Genomic DNA, 26,714 nt, shown 5'->3' with positions numbered 1-26,714 from the left:
TCCTTCCTCTCTTGGTGCGACAGCGTTGCCATCCCTGTCATGTCAGCCCATTATCTCTGATCAGTGTTGCGTTCCAGCCCACACATCAGCCCTGGCTGCCTACTGATGATGTGTAAATGCATGTGTCTGTGTGTATGTGCACGCATCTACATCTTATTTGATATACAGAAGGTTAGATCTGTATATTGTTCTAGGGTGCCTCCATATCAGAGGAACAGCAGGAGAAGGTGAAAATGTATACTTTATTTTACTGAGCAATGGGCAAATAAAGGACGTGTGCGGTTCACACAAGCTGATATGTGTCATGCCAAAGAAGTAAAATTTTAAGTCCATACATTGAAACAATGTTACCTGAACAGGAAGCTGGTGTAAGAGAGAGTGAGAGAGTGGAAACACATTTGTGTGTGAAGTGCTGAGTACGGATTTAAAGGAGGAATTACTGTGGCAGTGCGAAGAGTGTCTTCAAAGATAGTCTTTATGCTTTGTTTGCACTTGGGAGATTTAGCCTTCCTAGGATTTCCTTTTTTTTTATCTGCTTGGAAATCTTTACGCCCCCCCCTTTCTGACAGTGTTTCCGTCCAAGTTTACGTCCACGACTGTGTAATTAAAGCAGAGGAAACAAGCCACTTTGCCTTTGTCTCTTCTCTCCTCCTGCTTTCTTAAACCCCCCCACATTACATTAGTTACATAAAGAGAGTGCTGACCAGCAACTCAGTGCTCATCACATAGTCACACTTCACGTTCCTGCCTGTTGACCTGGAAGTGATGCAGTGGGATTGTACAAGGCGGTCTCAAAAGCCTGTATGTGCATTTGTAAGTGTGTGCATGTGCAAATATGCATGTGAAGATGTCTGAATATGTGTGTGTGTGTGTGTGTGTGTGTGTGTGTGTGTGTGTGTGTGTGTGTGTGTGTGTGTGTGTGTGTGTGTGTGTGTGTGTGTGTGTGTGTGTGTGTGTGTGTGTGTGTGTGGGGAGTTGACAAGAGCAAGGATGAAGGCTTACGGGCAGAGCTGCATGGATTTTTCTTTTTGTTATTTGGATTGGGTTTCTTTTAGGATAAAAACCCTGTGGTGAGTGCTCTATAAGGTTTCTATTAGACTGTGTGTTTTTGTTTTTGTCTCCTGGTGCGTTGGTTTTTAAGACACGTGAGTGTGTGTGCATGTGTGGTCAGATTGCCTTTGTCCTCTCCCCTCAGGCCTGCACTCAGATGTCAGTGAGTCGTGTGGAGCTTATACAGGTCACTAATGCACTGAGAGGGGAGGCTCTATTCACCGTAGCCACTCAGAGCCCAAACAATAACCCCCAGCTCAAGTCCGCACAAGAGCTCAACTCCCAGGAAATGGACCCATTGACCTAGATCCAAGCCCATCCACAGAAGAGACGCCGCATCGCTGACATGTTGTTGACGTCCTTGTCTCAATGATAGTTTTTGATGATTTAGTTTTTTTTGCCATCATCTTTCAAACACTGGCTAAAATCCGAGGGGACTTCATTACAGTTTACCAACCTTTTATATTGACTGAAGTATACCCACAATGGCTTACGTTTGTTACGATGCAAAATGAATAACTCCTAACCTGATAAGTAGCAGTTTCCGCAAAACACTGCTTTGAAAAAAGGGAAATTAAGGTTTTTCTTCCTGGAAATGACTTTATGTTGATCACAACCTGAAGGTCATATGGTAATGTGACACAAAATCACAGGGTGGAACTTGTTTCCATATCTTGTTTCTACTCTTTCACTTTACAACACTGGTTTGTGTTATTATGGTTCTGCTATGCAGCAGAAGTATTTAATACTACAATACTGTGCTGCGTGTGTCTGTTGATACACAAGGGATATACACAGGGACTTGCTTTCCAGCCTTAATCTCCACTGAGTTTAGTTTTAGTCTAGACTAGCTTAATCTCTGAGTGCGAAACTTGACCAATTGTTTGCTAAAGGTGCTGAAGCAATTTGTTGTCATTGAAATATGCAGAACCCTGATGCAACAGTCTGGGTGTTGGTTCACTCTTATTCTCTGAATCTGTCACACCTTACTGTCATGTTTGTGTGCGATGCACAAATGAAGAAGTAGGTAGCAAGAGGAAGGGTTGCTTTTTGCTTGGTGAACAGCAGACAAAAAAAACATGACCATGTGATAAGTACAGTTAGCAAATGTGTACATTCTGCATGCTTGATTTTAATGTAAGTATAGATTTTTGAAGTGCAGACATTGGCTACTACTATAGTTGTAGATTTTAGTTTAGTTATTATTGTAAGCTTTATTTTTTGTGCAAGTAGAAACCTTTTTAGCATTCTTCATAAAGTTTGAAATGAATCTTACCTTATCTTAACCCCCCCATCAGTGTAACCAGACTGTATTATTGTGGTGGTCTCTGTCCTCTGTTGGTCTGAGAGGCAGAGACACAACATAATGAGCTGCTGTTTGTCTGTCACATTCTTGCCGAACATTTCTTACCCACATCCCTCACCGCAGTGCATTGTCTCCTGTCTCTTCCTCAATGGGATGCTTTGTTTGCAAGCGCTGCTGTTGACCCAGGTGCAGGGATCCTCTAAGATAACTTCCCCTTCCACATCCCACTATCCCCCTCCCCCTCTCAGTGCGGCACACCTCTGTGTTGCCCGTTCCTCTGCCGCTAACTTCTTTCTTTACACTACCTGCTTACTCGCCTCTGTCAGGTTTACACTGTCATGGTGTCTCCTCTACTCTTTCCTCACCCTTAATCTTTCATTTCCTTTCTCCTCTTTCTTACCCCACAGTACCCTCTCCACTTTTTCTTCCCTCCCTATACCTATACTTGTGTGGTCAGGCTGAAGCCTCGCTCTTGCTCCCTGGTAGTGAAGTAATCACGAAGGATTTGCAGAGCCTCAGCAGAAATCTTAATTAATGAAGTGATAACATTGTCTTTGCATTACTCTAACAATTTCATTATTCCAGAGTAAGCTGATACCTGCATATTGCATTGTTGCAGCAATTAAACCACAATCACGCTATCTCTCTCTTTCTCACAGACGATCTTGTCACACTAACACACATAAACAAAAACTTACATTCACAATAACCTCGTCAATAAACCTCTTTAGATAGTCTTACCCCAGTCACATTGTTACTGACAACAAATCGGGCCTGTTCACATGTGCCCTACTTTGAACTGACACATAATCCATCTCTATCAACCCCTCAGGACCTATCAGCACCACTCCAGCTCTTTACCTCTCATGTCTCCTTCCACCTCGGCACACATCATTCATCTTTCTACCTGTGGCCCGACACTCAATTCCACCAGCTCTAACAGCCTCTTACCCCTTCAACACCATCATTTTTTTCCAGACCCTCTAGCTTCTCTCATCCTATCCCCCTGTCTCAACCTCGCACCTCAATCAGTCTACCTTTGCCTAAAACCCTCTTATCCCTCTCTCCCTCGCTCACTCACCCACCCTGTTATTTCACTGTCCTTTCAGCCTGCACAGAGCGGAATAGGGAGTATTACCCGCCAATTTGACTCCATTCACACCTGTCTGTGTTTGTCTGCGAGTGTCTGTCCGTGTCTGACAATATATGGTGCCAAAATTAAGTATGTTTAAATTCAAACCAATTACTCCAATAAATGTAATTGGTGTACTCCTTCACAGGAAGGAATGTAAACTTTGAATGGATTTTAAACTGCACTTTTTAAACTAAAAGATGAAATCAATACTATTAATAATAATTAAAGTATTAGACCCTTAATGTGGAAAATAGCAAGATAGTGCAACAAGCCATAGCACTGCTCAATTATTTCAGGCTTAACAGCTCTTTACAGAAGTGTGTCTTGTCCCACTTCATTACTTCATTGCCATGTCAACCAAGCTGAGAGGAATTTGTCTCAGCGTGACTCAGATAATACAGAAAGACAGGATAGTTTGCACACATCACGATAAAGTAAAAGAAAAGAAAAATCTGGTTGCACTAACAGCGCAGGATTCCAGTGTGTAAAACAGATTATTTAAGAAACACAACAGATTGATTTGAGAGTCAAAAAAGTATATAATTTATTAATAAGTTAGTGATAAATTTGCTGGGATGTTTTGTTTAGTTTTGACCTGATCAAATATAAAGGGAATGCCTATAATGTATTAATGTTTTTTAATAAAGAAAGGATTGACATTGACAGGGGGAAACCACACTAATTTTGGCTACAGATGACACTGGCTGCCATCTGTTGTTTAGTAAAACCCTAGTTAAGTCTTACAAATATAGGGGGTCTAAAAATGTGCCTGTGTCCTGTAGTTTATTTTGCCATCAAGCCTATTCAAATACGCTGCCACATCCTCATAGTACTCTTATTCTTTTTCTAACGGCTTACTCTATCTTATTTCCCCACTCCCAGCCGCTCCTCCCCCAGGCTGCGTCTTGCCCCGCAGGGTTTCTACGGTTACCGGCTGAATCTGGAGCACAGTCAATGTTTCGTCCCGCTCCTCCTGGATAATTAAACAACACTTCTTGTACTGCCGCTCACATATTTGGAGCAGCAAATCACCACATGAATATTCAGTTGATTGGTTTTGACGACTGGGTGGCGATTGTCTGTGCAATCACTATTTCATTAGGAAGAACCAGGGAGCGTTGATTGAGGACTAGCAATAAGACGATGATGATATATAATGATTTAACAAAAAGAAAATGATAGTTCGCCATTTGTCATGCAACCTGCTGCTTGCTGATTAATGTACTCTTAAAAACAAAAGGATTTCAAGTGGCATGGTAACCTGCAACAGAAGTCCAGCATGGATTTAATTTAGGCTTACGCGCCTTGATCTCCTCCTTCATCTCAGAACAAGCGGGAGAATAGAGCACTCTGATCATCCAGTGTAAATGGCCTCACAGTAAAATATACATCTTTAAAGATCATAATGGGAGGTTTAAATCTATGGGGTTTCCTGTCTTTGAATTCATACAGGGTCTCACGGATCGCTGAGTTAGCACTCAGCAGCAGCAGCAGCAGCAGCAGCAGCAGCAGCAACAGCTACAGAGTGTAGCGTCAAAAGCTCCACACACATACTCATTGATTCTCCCTGGGCTCACACTCAATGCAGGACTTGTGGAAGGAGGATTTTCTTTAAAATATGGTAATCCCTGACTGCACCGTGCTGCAGAGACGCTCTGAAATCTGAGTTAAGGAGCGTACAGTGTAAGCTGCTAGAAAGACGGAGGAGCGTATTTAATGAAGTTAGTGACACTTGAGGAGTAAAGTGGAGTGAATTGGCTGACACTGAATTCCACTGCCCTTTATCTTCTCCACTTGATCCTCAGATGTCACACAGACACTGACCCAAAATCTATAATCCATTGTATGTGTCATTTTGCAGATGATAAACTGCGCTGTATAAGAATGTATTTCCTCCTGTTTTTTAACTGTCATCTATATTTTTATTTAGTTGAGCTTGGTTTCTTGCTCTTTTCAAAAAAAGATGAATTAGCAGTGAATTTGTTTTACAACCACTATCATCGCAATCCCAATTATTGTCTCTTTTCTTCCACTACTTCTCTGTAAGGAGATGACAGATGGGGGGGGGAAACATAGTAAATGAATAGCAATCGTCTCATTTTTTCTCCCTCTCCACTTTGTTCTGTCATTTTAATGCTCTGCCCTCCTCTGTGGCCTCAAAATGAAAGCGCTCTACAGGAAGGAATTATAATTTTTCTCTCACTAGTAAAAAAGAAAAAAATTAGTGTTTGATTTAAGCAGCAGCCAAGACTCAATGCTTGCAGGCAAGCTGTTTGTGTATGTGCATGTGTGTGTTTAAGCTGAGAGAGGGGGGATGTGGCGCGTGTCTTGTCAGATCCCGAAAGGATGAATAAGAAGCTAATCTCCCTCTTCCAGGGAATTCTCCCAGTGATGTCTGAGACAGTCCCGCCTCAGAGGGACTGTGGGAGTGCAGTGGAGTGTGAGCTCCCATCTCCACAATAGAATATTTTCCGAGCAAATCTGACCGTTATCTCGACGTCGGATACATATAGTTCCTCTTCAACTATGAACAAGGCACACACGCCCGGACAGGCACTCACAAATACGATCCTTATTTGTTTGGACCACTGAGCCTGCACCCAATCCTGATTTGCATGTTATTCACAGTGTGTTTGTTATCTTTCATAGCAGGTTTGCGTGGCATAAACAACAACAACAACAACAACAACAAGGAAGCCAGATGTACATGCATGCATGCTGCAGGTGTGTCTGTGTGTTTTTCTGCAGGGGTGTGCAGGTGTGTATGCAAAATAGAGGAGCATGGAGGCTCTCTGATAAAAATGGCTCCCAGATTCCCATGGTATTCTATTTTGACTTGCTTGGAATGAGGTTTGCTCCATCAGGGAAATTCCTTTGTTTACCCCCCGGAGAGAGGGTTAACCTCAGCGACTTTATTCCCTGCCCTGAGGTAAGGGGTATGGTAACCATTTGAGGAATGTAAAAGGTGCGTGAAAGTCTTAAGGGAAGGGTGGGTCCAACGGCTGCATCATGTGATTTAATGCTTGATGGAGGGGTTGGGTGGGGTGGTCGTGGTCCAAGGGTGCAGTTAAAGGTCAGGGAGATCAGTCAGAGCTTCTCTGGTTACACCAGTGTCTAGACTACTGCTGCTTCCTTTAATGTCTCTTTTAGGGTTGGACTTTTGTCTTTGAATCATTTATTGGGGTGTCTATGTTACTATGGTACTAGGGTCCCCCAAGAATCTTCATGTCAAAAGAGACTGTGGGAGTGTCATCAATAGTTGTTCATTGATAATAAGAAACTATAAATATCAAATAAAAGAAGTTGAAAGTTAATATTATTGAAGCCCTTTTTAAACTGGAGAGGACTTGCTTTTTTTTATGGTTGGGACCCTGCTCACATGTTAGAGAAATGTATTTGCAACAGGTAATTTATTGTTGCTATAGACCACAGTTCGTAGTAGGGTTACACACATTCTAGCAGCCATTAAATCTTAAGTCGAAGAATATTTTAAAAGCAAGTGCATTTATGATGTTTTTTTTATCTTTCGGGGACGTAATTGATGTGCTCGTCTATGTCATAATTTAAAGTCTGATTTCAGCAGCCACTCCATGTGGTCTAGACAATGACAGGCTTATAAAAGCAATGGGACAGGTTTTGTTTGGCTTCAATCACGGTACGGTGCAGTACAGTAGCGCACATCCACGTCATGTGTGGTGCGAAACTGGAAAGCTGAGCTGTGTGTCATGTAGGGTGGAGCTGTGAGACAGGTGCAGAGATGAAAAGATTGGCGGGGGGGGAGTAGGGTGTGCCTGCTCCATGGCTGTTCTGACAGGCCTTTGGTATTTTTCCAAAGAGCGCGAGAGCATGTGTGTGTGTGAGTGTGAGTCGGAAAACCTGCTCACATTTCTCTTGGGATTGTGCAGGTGTGTGTGACTGGAAGCATGTCTGCCTTTGTACTATTTTACTCTATTGTTTGCTGCAGAAATATACCAGCTTGTGTGTGTGTGTGTGTGTGTGTGTGTGTGTGTGTGTGTGTGTGTGTGTGTGTGTGTGTGTGTGTGTGTGTGTGTGTGTGTGTGTGTGTGTGTTCACGTGTTAGGTGATGGACGTGAGAGCACATAGCTGTTGAGCATCTTTCCTAACGCAACTGTGGCAATCTGGCAATAGGAGTATGACAGCTCCAGTACAGAGATATCTCCGACAGCGTAGTTAAGTGGCATATTCAGTCCCAGCGAGATGCTGATCCGTGTCTCTGTCTCTATCTGATTTTGTGTCCAATATACTCAACCAGAAGAACTTCTACTGTGCTTGGAAAACAGTAGATGTGCTATTTAAACCTGTTGGGGTACATTCAGTAAATAAAAATCAAATACAGAGTTTAAAATGGAGTGAATGGACTCTTTTTAAAAAAATTTATAGTTGTGTTTTGCATAAGACATTTAACCATTATGGAGTTTTATTTAAAATCAACATTGTTCTTTGTCCGCTCTCAGTGCGTATGTGTGCTCGTCTATGAGGGGGCATGTCTGCCTGGTAATGCTTTGGCTGCTGTTACACAGTCCATTGTATTAATACGCTCTCTCAATGTGTTAATATACTGAGAGAATGAGAGCGAGAACGAGAGACTGAGAAAAAGAGAGCGAATAATTATGTCTCCCCCTTTTGTCTCGGCTCCCTCAATTAAGCCTGAAGAGAGGCAGCCAGAGCACATGTCTACTTATCCACTTAAACCTCGGCAACAATAGGACCCCCCAATTTGTCTCTATCTATCTCTCCCTCTCTCTCTCGTTCTCAGTCTTTATTTCTTCCTCCCCCTGTTTTCACAGTTTTCAATATCAACCATCTATTCATAGCACAGGACCTCCAATATGTGTTTTTTCTCCCTTCCCGTCTGGGTTGCACAACATCAACACCCCCCCACCCCCCCCCCCCCCCCCATCATGTGTTTCACCTCCAGCCTTGCCTCACCTCTCAGCTCTACGTGGGTTTAGCATGAGCCCCTTCCTCTCCTTGTTACCCTTCTCCCACTTCTGTGCTTTGCTGCAGGGCACGGGGAGAGGAAAAACGAAGAGACTAAACATTTAAGACTGTACACCGCCAGAGGAAATACAGCGTTTTGATTTCCCATGCGTTGTGTCGGACAGGATTGTTTTGTTTGTTTGGCCTGTGTGTGTGTGTGTGTGTGTGTGTGTGTGTGTGTGTGTGTGTGTGTGTGTGTGTGTGTGTGTGTGTGTGTGTGTGTGTGTGTGTGTGTGTGTGTGTGTGTGTGTCACACTGAACTCAGACTCAGACAGATAGACGTAAAAATGAACTTTGTGGCTTGGCAACTGTAATGTAATGTCAATGTAAATCAGCAGTAAAATAAAATATTCTTGTAATAGTTTTACAAAGCAAATGCTGTATATTTGTTTGTTTGTGTGGTGGCGTTTTTTTTTTACGAGTGAGTTATATTGCTTTTCATTCACCCACTGTATCATCCATCTATCTATAAAACATTTTAGGTATCAAGTCCTGTGTTTGCACTTACTGTCAACAAATTACACCAATGCCAGATTTAAAAGGAAAGCAGAACTAGCTCCTAAATAAATATCCAGCACCTGTCATGCATTGTGGGCGCATTTTTAATATGTGTGATTCTGTTTGTTTTGGGGGGGTAGGTGGCCAGCATGTGGGTTGGGATAAGTCCCATCAGGCCGGATGGGATGGAGGAGGGATGAGAAATAAAGGGTGGAGGGAGAGGAAGAGGAGGAGAAGTATCAGGGTCAAGTTAAGCTTATGTAACTGCTTCCCACAGCTGAGGAGAAATGTGCTGCAGTTAAGTTTTGAATACATGAACACACATGCTGGCATGTTGCAATTTGACCAGGTGAACAAAACACTGTGTATGTTTTCTATGTACTTGGCCTTCCCTTCTCTTTTTGTCCTGTCCAATTCTCCTTTTCAGAACTCTCATTTCTGTATATTTTCCCGGAACTGTAACACGGTTGATTTATTGTGTTTCTGCCCTAGAGAATAAACAAATTGACGGTACGTTATCTTATTGTTAACAACATTAAAAGCAGCAGCTGTCGGCAAAAATGTAGTAAAAGTAACAAGGATTAGTATACTCAGTCCAGCACTGTAGAGCTAAGGGAACACATGCTTTGTTTGCATTCTGAAATCACTCACCAGATGTGAAGGATCTAAAGACACCCTGTGCTGATTGACATCTGCTTTGCAATTGATAAAGGCTGTATTTCTCTCCCTCATTTTCTTTGTTTTTTCCCTGCTTATACGCTTATTAGAACAAAAATAAATCCGACAATATAATTTTGCAGCATTGAGATCAGCAGCCAGTCACCCAGCCTCCGAATGCCAGCCAACTGAGAAATATCATCAGTTATATCTGCCTCGTTCTACATATAAATCTACATTTTCAAAATATATTTATGAACTGAAAATATGTGCAAAACTACACACAATGATTGTGCTTGCATACCTTCACACTATACATAGCACATTATGGAAATAATGGTCTACTCTAAGCAGCTCAGGGCTGTTATTCGGGACAATTAGGTCATGTTGGAGAAGATCATTTAATTGAGTCTTAAGCAGAAAATCATTCTCCATAGCCGCTTTCATGTTCTGTCATTTTACCAACAGTGTGCATGTGTGTGTGTGCGCATGCACATCTCTTTGTCTGCAGGGAAACACGGGGTGTTATCCCAAAATGATTTGTGCACAGGCCTGTACATGCCTGTATGGTTTCAGGTTGGCAACGAGTTTCAGGGTGGAGTTTAAAGAAATTGCAGTTGTTTGGGATATTTTTTCTCCCCCTCAGGCTCAGACAATGACTCCGCTCTTTGTTTCTGATGATCTATGAGTTTGTTTATGTGTGTATTTAAATTTGTGTTTCTTGGTCTTACTTTCCTCACCGCATTATCTTAACTCCAGGCTTACTGACCACAGTGTCCTTTATTGTCTTTCATCCTGCACGCTGTCTCTTATCCTGTAGACCTCCTCTCTAGTGTGCTTCACAGCTTTCCTTTCAACTTTGCTTCACCTGCTTTATGTGCTGTACCTGGCAGATGCATTGCAATAGTTTTAGAACTACCTTCCCCTTCTCGTCTTCCTTCTCCTCCTCTGTGTGCGTTTGACACATCAGGTCACTTTGAAGCTGTGAGAGCTCCACTGAAACACCTCTCTCCCTTCTTGTTCCTCTCAGGGCAATCTGACACCGCCGTTTGAGAATGTGTGGAAGATCGTGCGGTCGGTGAGAGATGACAGCGCGCTGATGTGGAGCAATTGATGATGCGGCTGCTCAACCACAGGTAACCACAGTTTGTAAACCTTGGTCCCGCTGCGGGACTAATAAAGGATTATCTTATCTTATCTTATAACTGTGAAAAAGCACAGCAATACAACAGTAATTAGATTTTGTATAGAACTGTTAAATCCAGTATATTTTAATGCTTCTACTTTGCTACTTTAGTTTTACTAACTTAACTGAAAAGAATGATTCTTAGAGGTTTTTGTCCTTAATACAAGATTAAATGATTTGTTATAGATTTTATACTTGTTAGAAGAGATTTTGTTCGTTGCTCTCTGCAGTTTGAGCCCACACTGAGAACCTGATGGTGTGGGTTTGATGATGTGTGACTCACGGAGGACCAACTGATCTGACAGCATTTGACTCAGCAGCTTCATGTGCTTATATAACAGAGAGCATGAGGCGATGCAGGATGCTGGAATAACTTTACCATCAGCAGTTAAAAACAGATTTAACTCTTTAGGGAATATTGCTAATGAATAATTTTAACACCACTGAGTGGGAGAAGTGCTGCAGAAAGTATCAGGCGATCCATCCTTATATCAAACAAGCCAATAGACATTCATTCTGCTGCAGTGCGCAGTAAAGTTTCAAAGAATTCAGTTCATCAAAATTTATATTTACACAACTTAAATTAAATTGCAATTTAAAAAATAACATTGGATCGGACAACAGCAGAAAACCCCCAGGAAGCCTCTGTATGAAAGATTAGATGTGTTTATGCTCTAAATCAATTTTTAATTAACTTTGTGTCCCTGTGCTACCCCACTGAAGTGTGTTAAGCTAAGCAAATTACCAAATATTCAGGTCAGTTTACGTAGCCCATAACTGGCAAGGGAACCTCCACCTCCATTATGGATACCTGATCCTTGATGTCGTCTGCCTGACAGCTGATCTCAACAAGCCATTTAAAGAGATCCTGGATACCTCTGACATATCAGCATTAGTTAATGGACCATCAAATGTTACTCACTCATCCAGCACAGAGATTGACCTGGTTTTCTGCGTAAACGTGCCAATGCCATTAGAGGACAAAGCCTACAATTTAGTAATGATTTAAAAGTACATATCTTTAAATCAGTGGTTCTCAACCTTTTTTCAGTGATGTACCCCCTGTGAAATATTTTTTCAGCCAAGTACCCCCTAACCAGCGCAAAGAATTTTTGGTTGAAAAAAAGATGGAATACACAGCGCTGTGCCATCAGTGTCTGATTTATTAAACTGTCAACACTGAAGATTGCATTGTGGCATTGAATTCAGTTCATGAACTTACACTTATATTTTATTGAATATTTATTAAATAACTATTTTGAAAGGATTTTTGAATGGATGCTAATTTTAAATATATTCTTTAAAAATCTCAAGTACCCCCTGGAGTGCCTTCATGTACCCCCAGGGGTACACGTACCCCCATTTGAGAACCACTGCTTTAAATGATAGAAAGAAATCCACTTATATATACAAACTTAAAGAATGTGTTTCATCCTTAATCTACAGTTGAATCATGGGAAATGTAGAAAGTCAGAATGGGGACAGTGGTTTCTACGGCGATGCGACGGGACATCTCTCCCGCAAGCACACGTCCCGGTCACTCCGCATCCCCAGCAAGCAGCCAGTCACCCGCCGCTCCCGCCACTCTTCTTCAGTGAAACAGGAACACAGAAACTCTGATGCTTCGACTCGGTCCTCCAGCACCCCCAGCATCCCACAATCCTTGGCGGAGAACGGACTGGAACCTTTTAACGGCACAGATGCATTCGGAGAGTTTGGCATCAACCCTCACTGGACACAGCGCGTCGCTATGACAATGAGGCCGGAGTCCTATCAACAAGACGACGACCCGTTGGCCACGCCGACTCCCGAGACCTCAGAGGCGGACACTGTTGCTCAAGCTGGAGGAGAGGACTCCATGGGGGGGGGAGGGGGAGGAGGAGGGAGACGTCGTTGGTGAGGAAAGGTACCTCCAGCGAATGACTGAGGGTCCACGGGAGGGAGGGAGTTTTAAAAAGAAGAGGTCCAAGTCAGCGGACATGTGGAGAGAAGACAGCCTGGAGTTCTCTCTGTCCGACCTGAGCCAGGAGCATCTGACCAGCACTGAGGAGATGATAGATGGAGGAGAAGAAGAGGAGGAGGAGCAGTTCACACGCCCCAGAGGCAATGCAGGTGGGGTTGGTAAACACACACAGTCATTCAGAGGCATATCTTTCATAGTTACAAAGACAACCATTGTCATTGTCAATAGAAGTAAAAATAACATTTCTTATCATGAGTAGATGCAGCAGATATTAAAGTTTCTGGTATATTTTTTCAAAAGAATGGTGAGTGATAGCTGAGGAAAAGGTTGATATGTACGTCTATCTGTGCGTGTGTGCAGGGGTGTTCGCTTGATTTGATTCATTTTACAGGTGATGAGGGGGGGGGTTGGAGGAATTGCGCAAAGACACTCACAGAGTAGCGACTGATTGAGCACCAACTGCCCCTCATCAGTTGCAGTAGTTAAGTTGATCATAGGGTTGTTAGCTTTACCGGGGCTGGCCAGGAGCTCATGGTGTTCAGGGCTACAGCAGGAGGTAGCTGGTGATGAGTGTCTAAGCGCTGCCCCCAGGTTGTCAGCTAGCTCAAGATAATGGATGGGCTTGCTGCACAAGCACACACACACACACAGGTTCAAGCTCACTCACAAAAATCATACTGATTCACAGAAGGATGCAGACACGAATGGAAAAGGTTAATTTATACATCAAATGTGGCAAAGTAATTTGAAAGTAACTGACAGTAATCAGAATACATTAACCTCCCCTTGCTCCCACAATGACGCACACACACACACACGCACACACAAATTCACACACTGACCTGCAATAACCACCTGTGTATGTTCCAGGCTCAGCTGAAAGGGCATCGTCTCTGGACCATCTGTGCAGCCAGCAGAGTCCCGGCCTCAGGGGGCAGAGGAGCCGTTACGCTAAAAATCGGAGAGAAACCCAGTGTGATGAAGGGGGGGAGGGGCTGATGTCTCCTACCGAAGAGGATGGTGGCGGGTATGGAGCATTCACGCTCCCCTGCCGACGCTCCCACTGCCTGTCAGAGGGCTTGGCAGGACTCGGAATCCCTGCTGCACCATGCCCTGCTTTCCAGGGACGGCGTGCACAAACTACTCAGGTAAGATTATAGGTTATGAATGTATGAATAAATATGCAAAGCAGGCGAAAACATTAATCAGGTTAAGTCTTTTTTCTGTACTTTTCTGTGGTATCCTGTCTCTTCTGTCTCCTTTCTGAAATACAGATGCCTAAACATAGAATGATAGAGGACATTGTTTACCAGTAGTTTCCAGGAAGTTCGGGGGGTTCACAGACATGACAGAGGACAGCAATTAACATTTTGTTGACAACCAGAGACGTTTCCTGTGTGTGTTCATGCTGTGCAGTAGTTTGTGTGCAAGGATGTACATCCAAGTTTACTGTGTATATTTGTGTAGCAGGGAAAGGGATTACAAGGAGTCAGATAGAAAGTTTCTGTGTGGCTACTTGTCCAACACTGGCCTGATTTCCATTCCCCCTCTAGAAATGAAAGCATTAAAGCATAATATCTTTCATGCCCCGTTCACTAACCATACACACTGTCCTAACACTTATAAATATGCTAACAGAGATAATATGATCATAATTTAGAAGCTTTTTTACGATGTTACAAATGCAGATTAACCCAGAGGATAAAAGAGGAAGCAAAACTACTGTAGAATAATAATGTTCATGTGCTATCGGTAATTTCCATGTGTCATTGATTAAAAAAATTGCCAAATAAGAAGGAAGTACTACAAAAGCAAACTAGGCTTTTCTTTCAACTCATTCCCAGAACCCCCAAGCACCCTTGGATAACAGAGCACACTAAGTGCTTATTATAAATTCATCTAGCCAGGCTTAGGGGTTCTTTAGACCGGATATAAATAGACCGACAACACAGCAAAACAAAAAGAAAGAGAGGGAGACTCAGTCTGGTGAAAGAAAAGTGTGAAAGCACAGAGAAACTCAAAGTGAAAAGCTTTCTTTTAGCTGAAATCCATAAATACATTTTGTGCACAAACACACATTCTGATGCACTAAGGCACACACACACAAACATAAACCCAGAAGTCCTTTGTGTGGCCTCAGCTATGTGGTGATATGTGTTTTGTTGTTGTGTGTATTTTGACTATGTAATGTATTAGTATCTGTGTAAATTAATAAGTAAATAATAAAGTTAGTTATGTTTCTACCTTGTTTTTCTGTCTCATAGGACATCTCGGGTGTTTTGGGCGAGGGAAGTGAGTATGGCGACAGTGGCATTGATGGCGTCACCACGGAGATCGACGGGGACGGAGAGCTGGTGTCACGGCGCTGTAAGGCCATGTCGGCCTCTTTCTCGGTATACTCCGCTACTGAGAGCAGCGTTTTCAACGGGAGCGACAGCGGGAGCAGCAGTGCAGGAGGAGGGGAAGGACGAGCCGGCGAGGGAGGCAGGGGAGGAGTGTATGAGAATTTCCGGAAGGAGCTGGACAATCAGGCCTGGGTTGGTTACTTTTATATGTGTGTCTTGGTTTATTTTTTATTACAGGTAAAGGTTATTATTCAATTTTCCCATCTCTCTCTCTTCAGACACATCAGGGCCGGGACTGCACAGAGGAGGCTGGCTCCGCTGTGAGTGACGAGCAGAGCAGCTGCACACTCAGTGGTGCGTATCCATCGGACGCTCTGATTGGCTGTGCACAAGGCACAGTCAGGAAAGCAGGAGCTCTGGCTGTTAAGAACTTCTTGGTTCATAAGAAAAACAAGAAAGTCGAACCTGCAACAAGACGCAAGTGGAAACACTACTGGGTCTCTTTGAAAGGTGAGCATAGACCCGCCTACTTTATGTTTAAAGTTTCTTTGGATTTTTAACTTTGTTTGAGTTTCAACAAAGTCGTGCAGCCATTAAGCCACTCAGATAAACATCTTATCCTGACCGCAGCCTTTTTGATCTCTTTCTCCTGTTAGACTGAAATCACATCTATCTTTTACACAGTCCATGGTTGTCACCTCTGCTGTCTTCTCTCACTCTGTTCTGTGTAGCCTTACATTTCCTCCCCCTGGCCTCATCACAATTTAATTTTACGGTGGCATCCGTGTCAAATCCAATCTTTTTCTCGTCCTTGTGAAATGCATAAAATACAGCATCTGTGACCGCAACTCTGCCTGCCTCCTGTCCTCATATCCAACCCACTAAGAATAAATAAATCAGACTGTCTCATAGTATTCCTCCTGACCTCGTGTTATACGAGTTCCCATGATTTTGATTATTTTGATTATTATTTTGCTTATGATGATGATGAATGAAGTATTAAATACAGTATTAGTATAAAAGGGACGCAATTTTTTATTTATTTTGCAGATTATGAGGTATTTTTCATACACTTTAGATCATAATATCAAAATAAAATGGCAAATACAGTACTTAAGAGAACATCATGATGAACATTTACTGACTTTCTTTTTCTCTCTGTCTTTTTTTTCTGCGTTCTTCAAGGCTGTACTCTTTTCCTGTATGAGTCAGACGGTCGTTCCGGGATCGACCATAACAGCGTTCCCAAACATGCATTGTGGGTGGAGAACAGCATTGTCCAGGCCGTACCTGAACACCCCAAGAAAGACTTTGTCTTCTGCCTCAGTAACTCAGTGGGAGATGCTTTCCTCTTCCAGGTGAGAGAGACACTATTATCTACATTATCAATTATCAGTTAAAAGTGCACCTTTTTGGAAAGGGAAGTCTTATTTTAACATACAGTTTAGCTGAAACAACAGTTGTATTTCTAATTCAAAATTATAACGTGGGTCCACACTTTTTCAGTTATTTCATACATTTTTGGAACTATATGAAGTGACAGATCACCAAGAGTGACAGAGATGGATGGGAGTAAGAAGAGACTTAATTTCTCTTGGGTAGTCTTTGTGTTTGTGTGTGTGTGTGTGTGTGTGTGTGTGTGTGTGTGTGTGTGTGTGTGTGTGTGTGTGTGTGTGTGTGTGTGTGTGTGTGTGTGTGTGTGTGTGACACACAAGTACATGACATTTAGCCATGTGTGTTAGATAAGACAGTACAGTGTACAGTGTCCATGTGTTTGTTTTATGTCTGACATGTTTAAAGGCCACACTGTCATACTGTGACAGTGATCCACCACAGTGACCATTGTGTAATATTAAAATGTGTCTATTTATATGCATGGCAGCTGTCCACAGTGACATTCAATCAATCAAAGGGAAGATAAGTAATAAGATGATGATGAGATTATTGTGACCACCTTCTGGCAGAGGCTAATAAAAGGACTCAGTCTCATATTCTTTTAGCTGTCAATTTCTTGATTTTTTTTTACTTCCTTTTCTTCAGAAATGTCAACAATTATTTGTTCCCTTATTTTCTCTCCTGTCAGACGTCCGGCCAGACAGAACTGGAGAACTGGATCACGGCGATCCACTCTGCGTGCGCCGCTGCTCTGGCTCGGCAGCACCACAGGGAGGACACAGTGCGACTGCTGCGAACCGAGATCCGTAAACTGGAACAGAAGATCGACATGGATGAGAAGATGAAGAAGATGGGAGACATGCAGCTGTCCACCGTCACCGACGCCAAGAAGAGGAAGACCATTCTGGAGCAGGTACGAAGCAGGGACAGAAGGAGGCAGAGAGGAGTTATGAGTCAGGAACTCTGAAAGTATTCAAACAGATAAAAGCCTGTTTTCTCACAGTAATAAAAGGCATGGTCAACAATAGATGAATTATTCTCAGTGTGAAAGAGCCGTTATATATTTGCATACTGTAAATTAGTCATACTTTATGTCCATGTGATGCTGATATGAACCAGGTTTGTGATCTCATGTGTTGAGAACCCAACGGAGTGCCTTTAACCTCCAGTTGAGTTGAGTGAAAACACCTAAGGCACTTCACAGATGCACATCTTTGTACCTTCAAACTCACACACTGACATCTCAGCACTAAATCACATTTACTGCATGCCTTCATCCAGACAAAATGTTCTTAAGGAGTACTTGCAACAACAGATGTGTTCAAATATTCCGACCGGTGCTCATTTATAAACACATTCAAATGCAGCAGGATGCAGAATATTCATAACACATGTTGAAACACATGCAATGCATGCTATTAGTCGGCAGGTGAGCCTGAAATCTCTTTCTAATACTTCCATATTTAATAGCTGTTTTGAAATGATTAACAACTGGAATTTCAAAGCATTTTCTTAGGATCCGATTTTTTTCACTTTCAGTGGAACATCGCGTGTGGCTTTATTCTTACTCCATGCAAGTCTGGAGTTGCTGATGAATGTCAAAGCAGCATAGCATGTACACATTGCAATAGAGCTTAAGAATGTGCTCTCAAACAATAGGACTCCTTGTGGGAGCAAGACGCTGTGTCTTTGTATGTGTGTGGCACATGGTTGATAGTCAATAAAAGAAAACAATATTACATAAAAAAAGCACCAGGAAGTGGTTAATCTCAACCATGCAGAACATGTCCCATTTCTGAGAACCCACTAGGATTTTGATTGCCTACTATAAAGGCACATTAACTAAATTGTGGGATCAAAAGAGTGAAGAAGCCTTAAATTGAGTGGCTGATTACAACATTTTCTGACTTTTCACATTAATCTACAAAACGAGTTTACATAAACAGACAGGCCTGGGATCTACGTTTAATTAAAGACTTAAAGAAAGAGCAGTTGTATTAAGTCCCGTAACAAATAGGTGAAGGTAGGAACCAGTGCAAATTAAGCCTGGGTTGTGTTTCATTGCGAGTGTGTGTGTGAGTGTGTGTGTAACTGTGTTCCACCTCCCACGGCCCACCCTGTGATACATTTCACATAGCACAGCAGGTCAGGGACTGGTGGGGGTTGTGTTGGTGAGTAATACCTCTCCACAGGGGCTTCAGCCCTCCCACATCTCACTCCTCCTGAAATTACCAAATAACCATCTAACAAAGGTTGATGTGTTATGCATATTTTAATATTACTATTTAAAAATTCCATCCGTGGCCAAATCGGGAGCAACTCCAAGGATAAATCTGGATCTAATCAGCAAAGTTTGCTTATCTTACATAATCACAAACCATCCCTTTTCACTTTCAACTCATCTTTCCCTCTTTTAGATCTTCTTGTGGGAGCAGAACTTGGAGAAGTTTTACATGGATCTGTTTCGCTGCCGGTGCTACCTGGCCAGTCTGCAAGGCGGTGAACCCCCCAACCCCAAACGCCTGCTGGGCTTCGCATCGCGTCCCACCAAGCTGGCCATGGGACGACTGGGCATCTTCTCTGTCTCCTCCTTCCATGCACTGGTACGAAAAACGTCCCACTCACTCATTTATGAACACTCGTTGTTTAGTACTCATGTGTGACTATTCATTCTAACTGTCTCCCTCACTACCTGTAATTTGACTCTCAAACCTAATCAGAGCTCCTTAATCCAAAACTCCAATTCTGTCTCACATGTCTGTACATGTTGCAGTGAGCATTGCGTGAGAGGATCCCAGCGCTGACCTTTAATATCAGCCCAGCTTGTAGAGTGGGTGTGTTTATCTGGCTGTTAGAGTGAGCATCTTGTCACATACGCCCACTGAAAGAATTTCTGCTTGCCCGACAAATCTGCAAACTAAAGACACTGCATGTACCCTGAGGTTAAAACACACTCAAACTTAACTATGGTCAATTAGGAGCAAGCAGAATGGAAAAGGCTAAATGGTGAACATCCCTATATTAGCTTTGCACTGTAGCTGCTATGTTAGTCTTTTTGGGGAAAGTCTAACAATCTTGTGTAGCTGATTCTCAGAATAAATCAACAAAAGTCAGTACCAAAATACTACCCAAATTTTGCAGCCAAAAATGGGTCATTTACTTGTTAAAGTATCTGTCATTTACTTTTTAAAAGCCAGAACAAAAGTGTGCTGAAGCACAGCTCTGGGTTACAAAACATATTTGAAAGTTAATATACTTTCATAAGTATCATACATAATTGTCCTTTTGTTCATATTGGCATTGGTTGTTTATTTGGGTTATCTCTGAAGAAGTTTTGAAGCCTTCATTAAAAAGATTTCATCAGAAACAATACACAGCAAAAGCTCACTGCAGCTGTTACATAATTGGTCTCTATTAAGCGTCTGCATCACAGCTCCATTCTTTTAATTGTAGATTTGACCCTGATTGTGTGCTGTAACTTTTTTTCATTTGTATTTACTCCATGTGAAATCAATTTGACTCTCTAAAAATACTTTTCTTAGCCGTGAATCAGAGGAAATAAGGTTGAAAATCAATGATATGGCTTTTTAGCATTCAATTCTAATTTCAACCCAAAACTCATGTGTTACCTGAATGAAAACTAGCCTTTTAAAATATAAAGGAGAACCAAACGCAACTCCTCCTCACTACAGAGAATTCCAAGTTTTAGTTCTTTCATGGATATTTTGCTCCCTGTACGTATACAGAAGCTACTGGAGATGTGCACTTGGATTTATGTATCTGCACACACTGTATTCACCTCACACATTCAGAACATACTCATCACAAGCTGTGATCTTTACTGCTTTACCCAAAAGCTAAAAGCCATTTGTTTAGAGCTATGAACCGTGCTCGAGGTGACAATGCGAGCATGGTTCATAGCTCTAAACAAGCCAAGAATGTACAGGATAAAACTGCACCATAGATGGAATGATCTATAAGCTGTTGTGTATTATGCGGCTGTGCAATCTGCCAAATATCATCCAGGAAACAAAGAGCAGAGTGGAGAGAAAGAGGTGCAAATTATATCTCTAAAGGCCAGTTTCCTACAAGCAGGCCATCGGATACACCAAACACACACACACACACACACACACACATTTTCAACATCAGAGGTTGTTAGTGTTTTTGTGTGACTGGTGGATCAATATGAACTCTGTTAGTAAGCTGCCATCCCTGAGGCACTTTCCCACAAACAGGCTTAACACACTCTGCTCTGTTGACCCCCCCCCTTCCTTTTACTGCCTACACCCTCACTCTCTTTGTCTCCGTCTCTCTTTAGTCTCTCCGTCTTCATATCTGCCTTATTTTTCTTCATCCTCTCCTCCTCTATGTCTCACACCGTCACTGTTTTTCTCCATCTTCTTTCCCTCTAAGCTCACAAACAAATCCCTTTTTCTCCCACATTTTTAATTTCATTATTGCATTTGTCAAATATTGCTATCAATGGGCACTGTATACTTTGGTATATAAATGAACTAAATTAAAATTAAATACATTAACAGATTAAAGACAGAACTTGGTAATTTACAATGAAATACAAAAACATTAAAATTAATCAATTCATATTGCCTTTAGCAAAAGATAACTGTCCTCTCTCTCAACTCTCAACTGGGCTGTTTTCTTCAGTGACAAAGGGGAACTTCTCTGATGTTTTTGTTACTTTCTTCAGCAATTCTTTTTTCTCATCAGGGTTGTTATTATCCATAGCCAACATGGACATGGTAATAGAGTAGGCAGTAATAAGGCCTCATGCACGCAGCTTATATAAGAAGAGTCTTGAAGACAGTTTGACCTATTGTGTTTGAAGTGTGTGCGTCTCATCAGCAGTGATTGGTGAGGAGACAAATAAGCACACGTCCACACAAATACAGTATGTACATAAATTACATAAATGTTTGTCAAAGTATGTACTTATGTACCACACAGTGAGTCAGAGCTGCTCGTAGCCCAGCAGTTCATGTGTGAATTAACCCAGAAATGCCAAAAGTGGTTTCTCTTTGAATGTGTAGTGGGTCGCTGAGATATGAGTGGATGAGTGTGTTCAGTATGTGACATTTTATATATATATATATGTTTTATACCATTTGCATTGGATTCATGTTTTCACAGGTGTCAGCCCGCACAGAAAGCAGCATCAGGAAGCGGAACCAGGCCATGCCGCGAACTTTCAGTAAACGTCGTAGTCGTTTCTCATCTCTCTGGGGTCTGGACACCACCTCAAAGAGAAAAACCAAGGGACATCCTTCAATCAACCAGGTAACCATAGTGACACATCCATACTATAAGCTTGTGATTGATTTTATTTTTTAGTATTTGCATTGGTAAAACTATAAGATAGTAAAAGATTAGAGGCATAGCCAAAAAAAGGTTATATATTGAACTTTAGCTAAAGAATTAGATTTTGGTGATGCTCCATGTCCACTCAACCTTTTATGAACATGTTGGTTTTAATATGCAATACAAATGCTCGACAAAAACATAAAGCAGGTTTGCATGATGGATAAATGTTTCTAAGGACTGTCTTCTAGTAGATGTTATAACTGCTCTTGTTTGTGATATATTTGGATGCAATTGCAATGACCTGTTCTCTGTATGGCTGCAGGTCTTCGTTGATGGGATGGAGCCAGTGAGAAAGCCATTGGAGCGCATGTTTGAAGACTCTGCCAGCGAGAAATCTGTAAGAGCTCAGCCATCTTTACTAGAAAAAAGTACCAGCATGACTCAAATATAACTTCATATAAGGGACCATAACATAATTAAGTCCTATTTGACATTTTAGATGTGTGCTATTTTAATCTGCCCTATTTTAATCTTGACCAAGATAAACCAAAACTTGGAAAATGTTTGCTGTTGAAAATTAGAGGTAATATTTGAGTGAATGTAGGCCAAAGTTGTCACTATTTCCATTGTGGTGACTGTATATGTCCATACAGTAATACTCTTCCTCAGGCTAAACATTAAGTTCCTCCTGCCTTTCCCAGTTTGGCATTCACTACAGAGAACCAGATCACATGTAGCTTTAGGCTCAATCCTTGTCATTGTTTGCCTCTCGCATAAGCTAACATAAAAATCACTAGGGCATCTGATGAACCTTTGTACTTGTATAATGGATAACTGGCAGACCCCGAGGCCAGCAACATCGCTGAATTTTCCACCTCCATTCACTTAGCTGAGATCCTTTTGGTGCTCTTGCTCTTCATTTGGTAGGTTATCTGGGGGAAGCACTAAATCCCTGCATCCTTCTGCACCAATGAGCATTTCTTTGAGGTCATTTTCATGATCCTGCTTTAATGTTTTCAGACATCCACTTCTCTCCTAGCTGAAGAGTGAAAGGAGAAATTTGCAGACTATAAATCTTTAAAAGCTGCAGAATTTCATCTTTCCTCAATGTTATCAGATGATTCTCGAGTTTATTTGGGGTAGATAAACAACCCTTTTCCTCCTCTACAGCTGTTTCTCCTCCTGCACCACTCATCAAATAATTTGCTTCACCAGACTTTGCTTTACTTTAACTTTGGTTTGTTACTGCTTTCTCCTTTTTCTTGCTACTAACCACTCTGCGTCATAGCCAGAAATAATGCCATTATTCTCTACCATATTTTTGTATGTCAAACACTGTTTATAGATTAGGCTTGACAGATTCCTGTTTCTTCTTGTAATTTGCTTTAGGCAATTCCAACTCTATCAGCATCATTGGCTACGACTGGGGGGATATTTCTGTCTGCTAATCCCTCTGAGACAAATTTGATCCGATATGTTCAGATGATTAGCTTTCTGATGTTTCAACAAATTATGCAGACATTTGCTACCAAAGGCCCCAGCAGCTTCACACCATCTGTGCTTTTGTATTTCTCTCATAGTGACCACAATTTATGGATAGTTGCAAATATCTTCAGATAGAATAATATATTATCCAAGGCTACCATAGGATTGTAGTTGACCAGGAGTACCTTATCACAGGGTGGGTAAATTCAGATGAACTGTAAGGAAAAATGTCCAATTACCCATGGGTTGTGCAAGGACAAGCACGCCAGCTCAGTAGATGGAAGAAAACTCTTTAACGCTCACCCACTCTGATTGTGGAGGCCCCCAGTGGCACCATGGGAGATTGATTTCCTTCCACCCACTCCCAGCTTCAGCTGGCAGGGTATGGGATGACAGTGAAGAAATGCATAAGAAGTAACATGCTTCAGTTGGTTGTCAGCTGGAAATGCTGCATCAGTAGAAATGTGAATCACCAGTAAGATTGCTGGGGTTCCAAATGTTCACATCTGATGGGCTTGTCCCAGCTTTAATTCTGGGGAATCCCACTGATGGCAGAGAGAAATAGAGTGAGAGGGAAAGATAGTTTAGTGTGCCGCCTAGGACCCCCGCCCTCCAGCAGTGGCATCCTACACGAGCCAGGAGGGGAGCCAGATGGTGTCGAGCAGGGCTGGGGAGATCAGGGAGTTGGGGGGAGGTACTAGTTTGGGCCCCCGGTCTGTTGTCTGTCTGAGAAAATGTGTGTGCTTTTCTTTATTACTGTGTGTGTCTGTAGTTTGTTTGTGTATATGAACATGAGCATGTGTGTTGTGCATAAAAAAAAAAATAGCTTTTTCAAGCATTCACCCTCTGTTTCTTTCTCTATCTCGCTTTCACTAGCCAACACATAGATTCACACACACACACACACACACGCAGATAGTTTATTTAAACATGGACCACCGGCCCATATTGTTAACAGTCAGCAGATTGTGTGGGGTGAATGAAAGATGGGGAGGAGGGAGATGATGGAGCGATGTGCAGATAGAGGGTAAGGGGCACCAGAAGGCGAGGCAATGATTAGTGTTCGGGGGGTTGCAATAGAGGAATGAAAGAATAAACGAGTTTGTGGAATCTGTTACTTGATAGGAGGAGATAAGGTATCAGTGACAGACAGTGTGAGGTCGAATAGATGAGACAAACAGGGGAGAGAGGCTGACATGGCTGCCAGATTGTCAGAGGTCAGACTGATGGGCTTAAAGGTTACAGACTCTGCTTTGAACAGCATGCGCACACATATGTAACACATACCCACGCAGTGAAGACAATTGTATCAAGAGGAGCTCATCAACACAAATGAATTAGATTTTGTCATCAGATCTCCTGCTGTTTTCAGACCACCCCCAGTGTCCATCATCTAAGAAAATTTGAGTTTTTTTTATGTGAACAAAAGCGGGAATAATAATGAATTAGGAGGAAAACAACATGATTTTAGCAATTGTAATTATGGATAATAGTATATGTTTTTTTTCATCATTCTTCATTCAGCAGAGTCTCAATAAGAACTAAAAAGTTTTCATGATAATTTGCATTTATCATGGGGTAAAATTATTATTATTCTGTTTTCACTGAGCACAAAGGCTTCTCAAAGATGCATAAACTGTGTATGTGTGTGTATGTGTTGCATTTTCAGAAGGAGAGAGAGGGCTCTGTGAAAAATCTTCCTCAGCAAAACGTAGACAGCGACATTTGGGTTCCTGATTACCTGACTCCCTCCTGGGTGTGTCTGCCGAACAATCAGCCCGTCTTGGCCATCATACAGCCGGGTGAGACGGCACTGGAAGTCCTGAGCACCATCTGCAAGGTGGGCCATGGCCGATAGCAGTTCAAAAAGTGCAGCTTTTCAATTCATGGCATATAAGAGTGATAATTACACATCGCACATTGCTTTGTTGCACATCAGCCTGCACACACATATTTAGACACACATAAATGCGGCAGCAAAACTGGTAGCAGTCACCAGATGTCAAATAATTCATTTTAAAAGGTCTGTCAAATACGTGCAATCTTTAGGAACGAGTCTCATAAAATTGCACACAGCTCTGTTGATGTTAAAATGCATAATGTTACATAAGTTGTGGTTGCATAATGACATTTTACAGTCTGACAGCTGACATGTGAAAGTCAACTTTAAAAAAGAAAATCTGAAAATGAATCTGAGAATAGCTGACATGTGAAACTGTCTCTGGTACTTCTAGGAAGGCAAAAAAGTGAACACTTAAGATGTCACTAGTGCACTTCCACTGACAGTTTCACAGATCTTTTCTTCCATTTTCCTTCCTTCCATCTCCTCTTCTGCCAAATTGGTCTCCGCCAGAGACTCACTGGAATAATGATGCCTAATGATACTTATACGTTCCACTTACGGTTCTGTTGAAACACATGGGTAAAGCTGATCGACGTGTGTGTGGGCGTACTTGTGCATGCATGCTATAAACATGTCACAAGGAACTGGAGCATCTAATTCATGGTCCCTGTGTGTTCCATGCAGGCAGATATATGTGGATTATATACATGATTGGATACATGTATGTCTGTGTCCTCTTGTCAGGGGATGTCATGGGCTACATAGTGGTTAAGGGAATGGTGTCTTGATGGGGGATTTTAAAATATTATCCATGTGTAACATGTGATGACAGTCTTAGCTTTAAAATCGCAGGGAGAGAAAAACAAATAATTTGAGGAATGATGTCTCATATTTTGGAAAGAAGAATGGATACATTGGTTTCTTTTTCTTCATTGCCCTCCTGTGTTCTTGCCTCCAGACCCATAAAATAGACCCTTCCAACCACTACCTGCGTTTGAAGATGTGGATCGACAACCAAATGCTCTTTTATGTTCCCAAACTTGAAGAGGATATCTCCGATCTGGTGAGGAAACACACACTGAAGCGCTGTGATGATAATTTGTGATGTCATGGAGGGAATATCCCATATTTTTCAAGCCATGAAAGATATGGAGTTATTTCACTGTATGTTTGATTCAAGTAATTCTTTTTAATTTTTTTTTATACAGTCTCAGCTGAGACACAATGTCCTATTTGGAATTTTGGGTTCTTCACCTTATTACTAATTAATTTTTGTTTCATTCCAGGCAGATCTGGGTGCAAGCTTGTGCATGTTTTATGAAATGGTTGACAGATTTGATTTGCAATGCATACAGAATTCCCAGGATGCCAAAGAAAGCACCATCGCATACGCTATAAATTATGCAAAATAGTTTTCAGAGTGTATTATGTGCACTATTATTCATATAAACAATCACTCTCATTGAAAAAGACCTCACCTCTACATTATTCAGCGGCTGTAAACCCTAAAATGAATTCTCTCTGCGAC

At 41.9% G+C, this 26,714-nt stretch overlaps 1 protein-coding gene across 1 annotated transcript in view; it reads left to right on the top strand.

The window, feature by feature from the left end:
- The window catches only part of LOC129113538 (rho guanine nucleotide exchange factor TIAM1-like), a 52,649-nt gene that overhangs the window by 4,416 nt on the left and 21,519 nt on the right, over positions 1 to 26,714 (top strand). The window contains 13 exon segments of the mRNA XM_054625894.1: positions 10,678 to 10,783; positions 12,280 to 12,712; positions 12,714 to 12,945; positions 13,667 to 13,944; positions 15,061 to 15,333; positions 15,420 to 15,651; positions 16,327 to 16,499; positions 17,225 to 17,449; positions 18,954 to 19,139; positions 21,688 to 21,834; positions 22,181 to 22,255; positions 25,013 to 25,183; positions 26,145 to 26,249. Coding sequence (XP_054481869.1) covers positions 12,287 to 12,712; positions 12,714 to 12,945; positions 13,667 to 13,944; positions 15,061 to 15,333; positions 15,420 to 15,651; positions 16,327 to 16,499; positions 17,225 to 17,449; positions 18,954 to 19,139; positions 21,688 to 21,834; positions 22,181 to 22,255; positions 25,013 to 25,183; positions 26,145 to 26,249 — 2,523 coding nt within the window. The 5' untranslated portion in view covers positions 10,678 to 10,783; positions 12,280 to 12,286.

The sequence above is a fragment of the Anoplopoma fimbria genome, chromosome 24 (assembly GCF_027596085.1).
Source record: "Anoplopoma fimbria isolate UVic2021 breed Golden Eagle Sablefish chromosome 24, Afim_UVic_2022, whole genome shotgun sequence".
In the NCBI taxonomy this organism is placed as follows: Eukaryota; Metazoa; Chordata; class Actinopteri; order Perciformes; family Anoplopomatidae; genus Anoplopoma; species Anoplopoma fimbria.
Note: the sequence above shows the minus strand (reverse complement) of the source record. Positions and strands in the feature narration are given on the sequence as shown.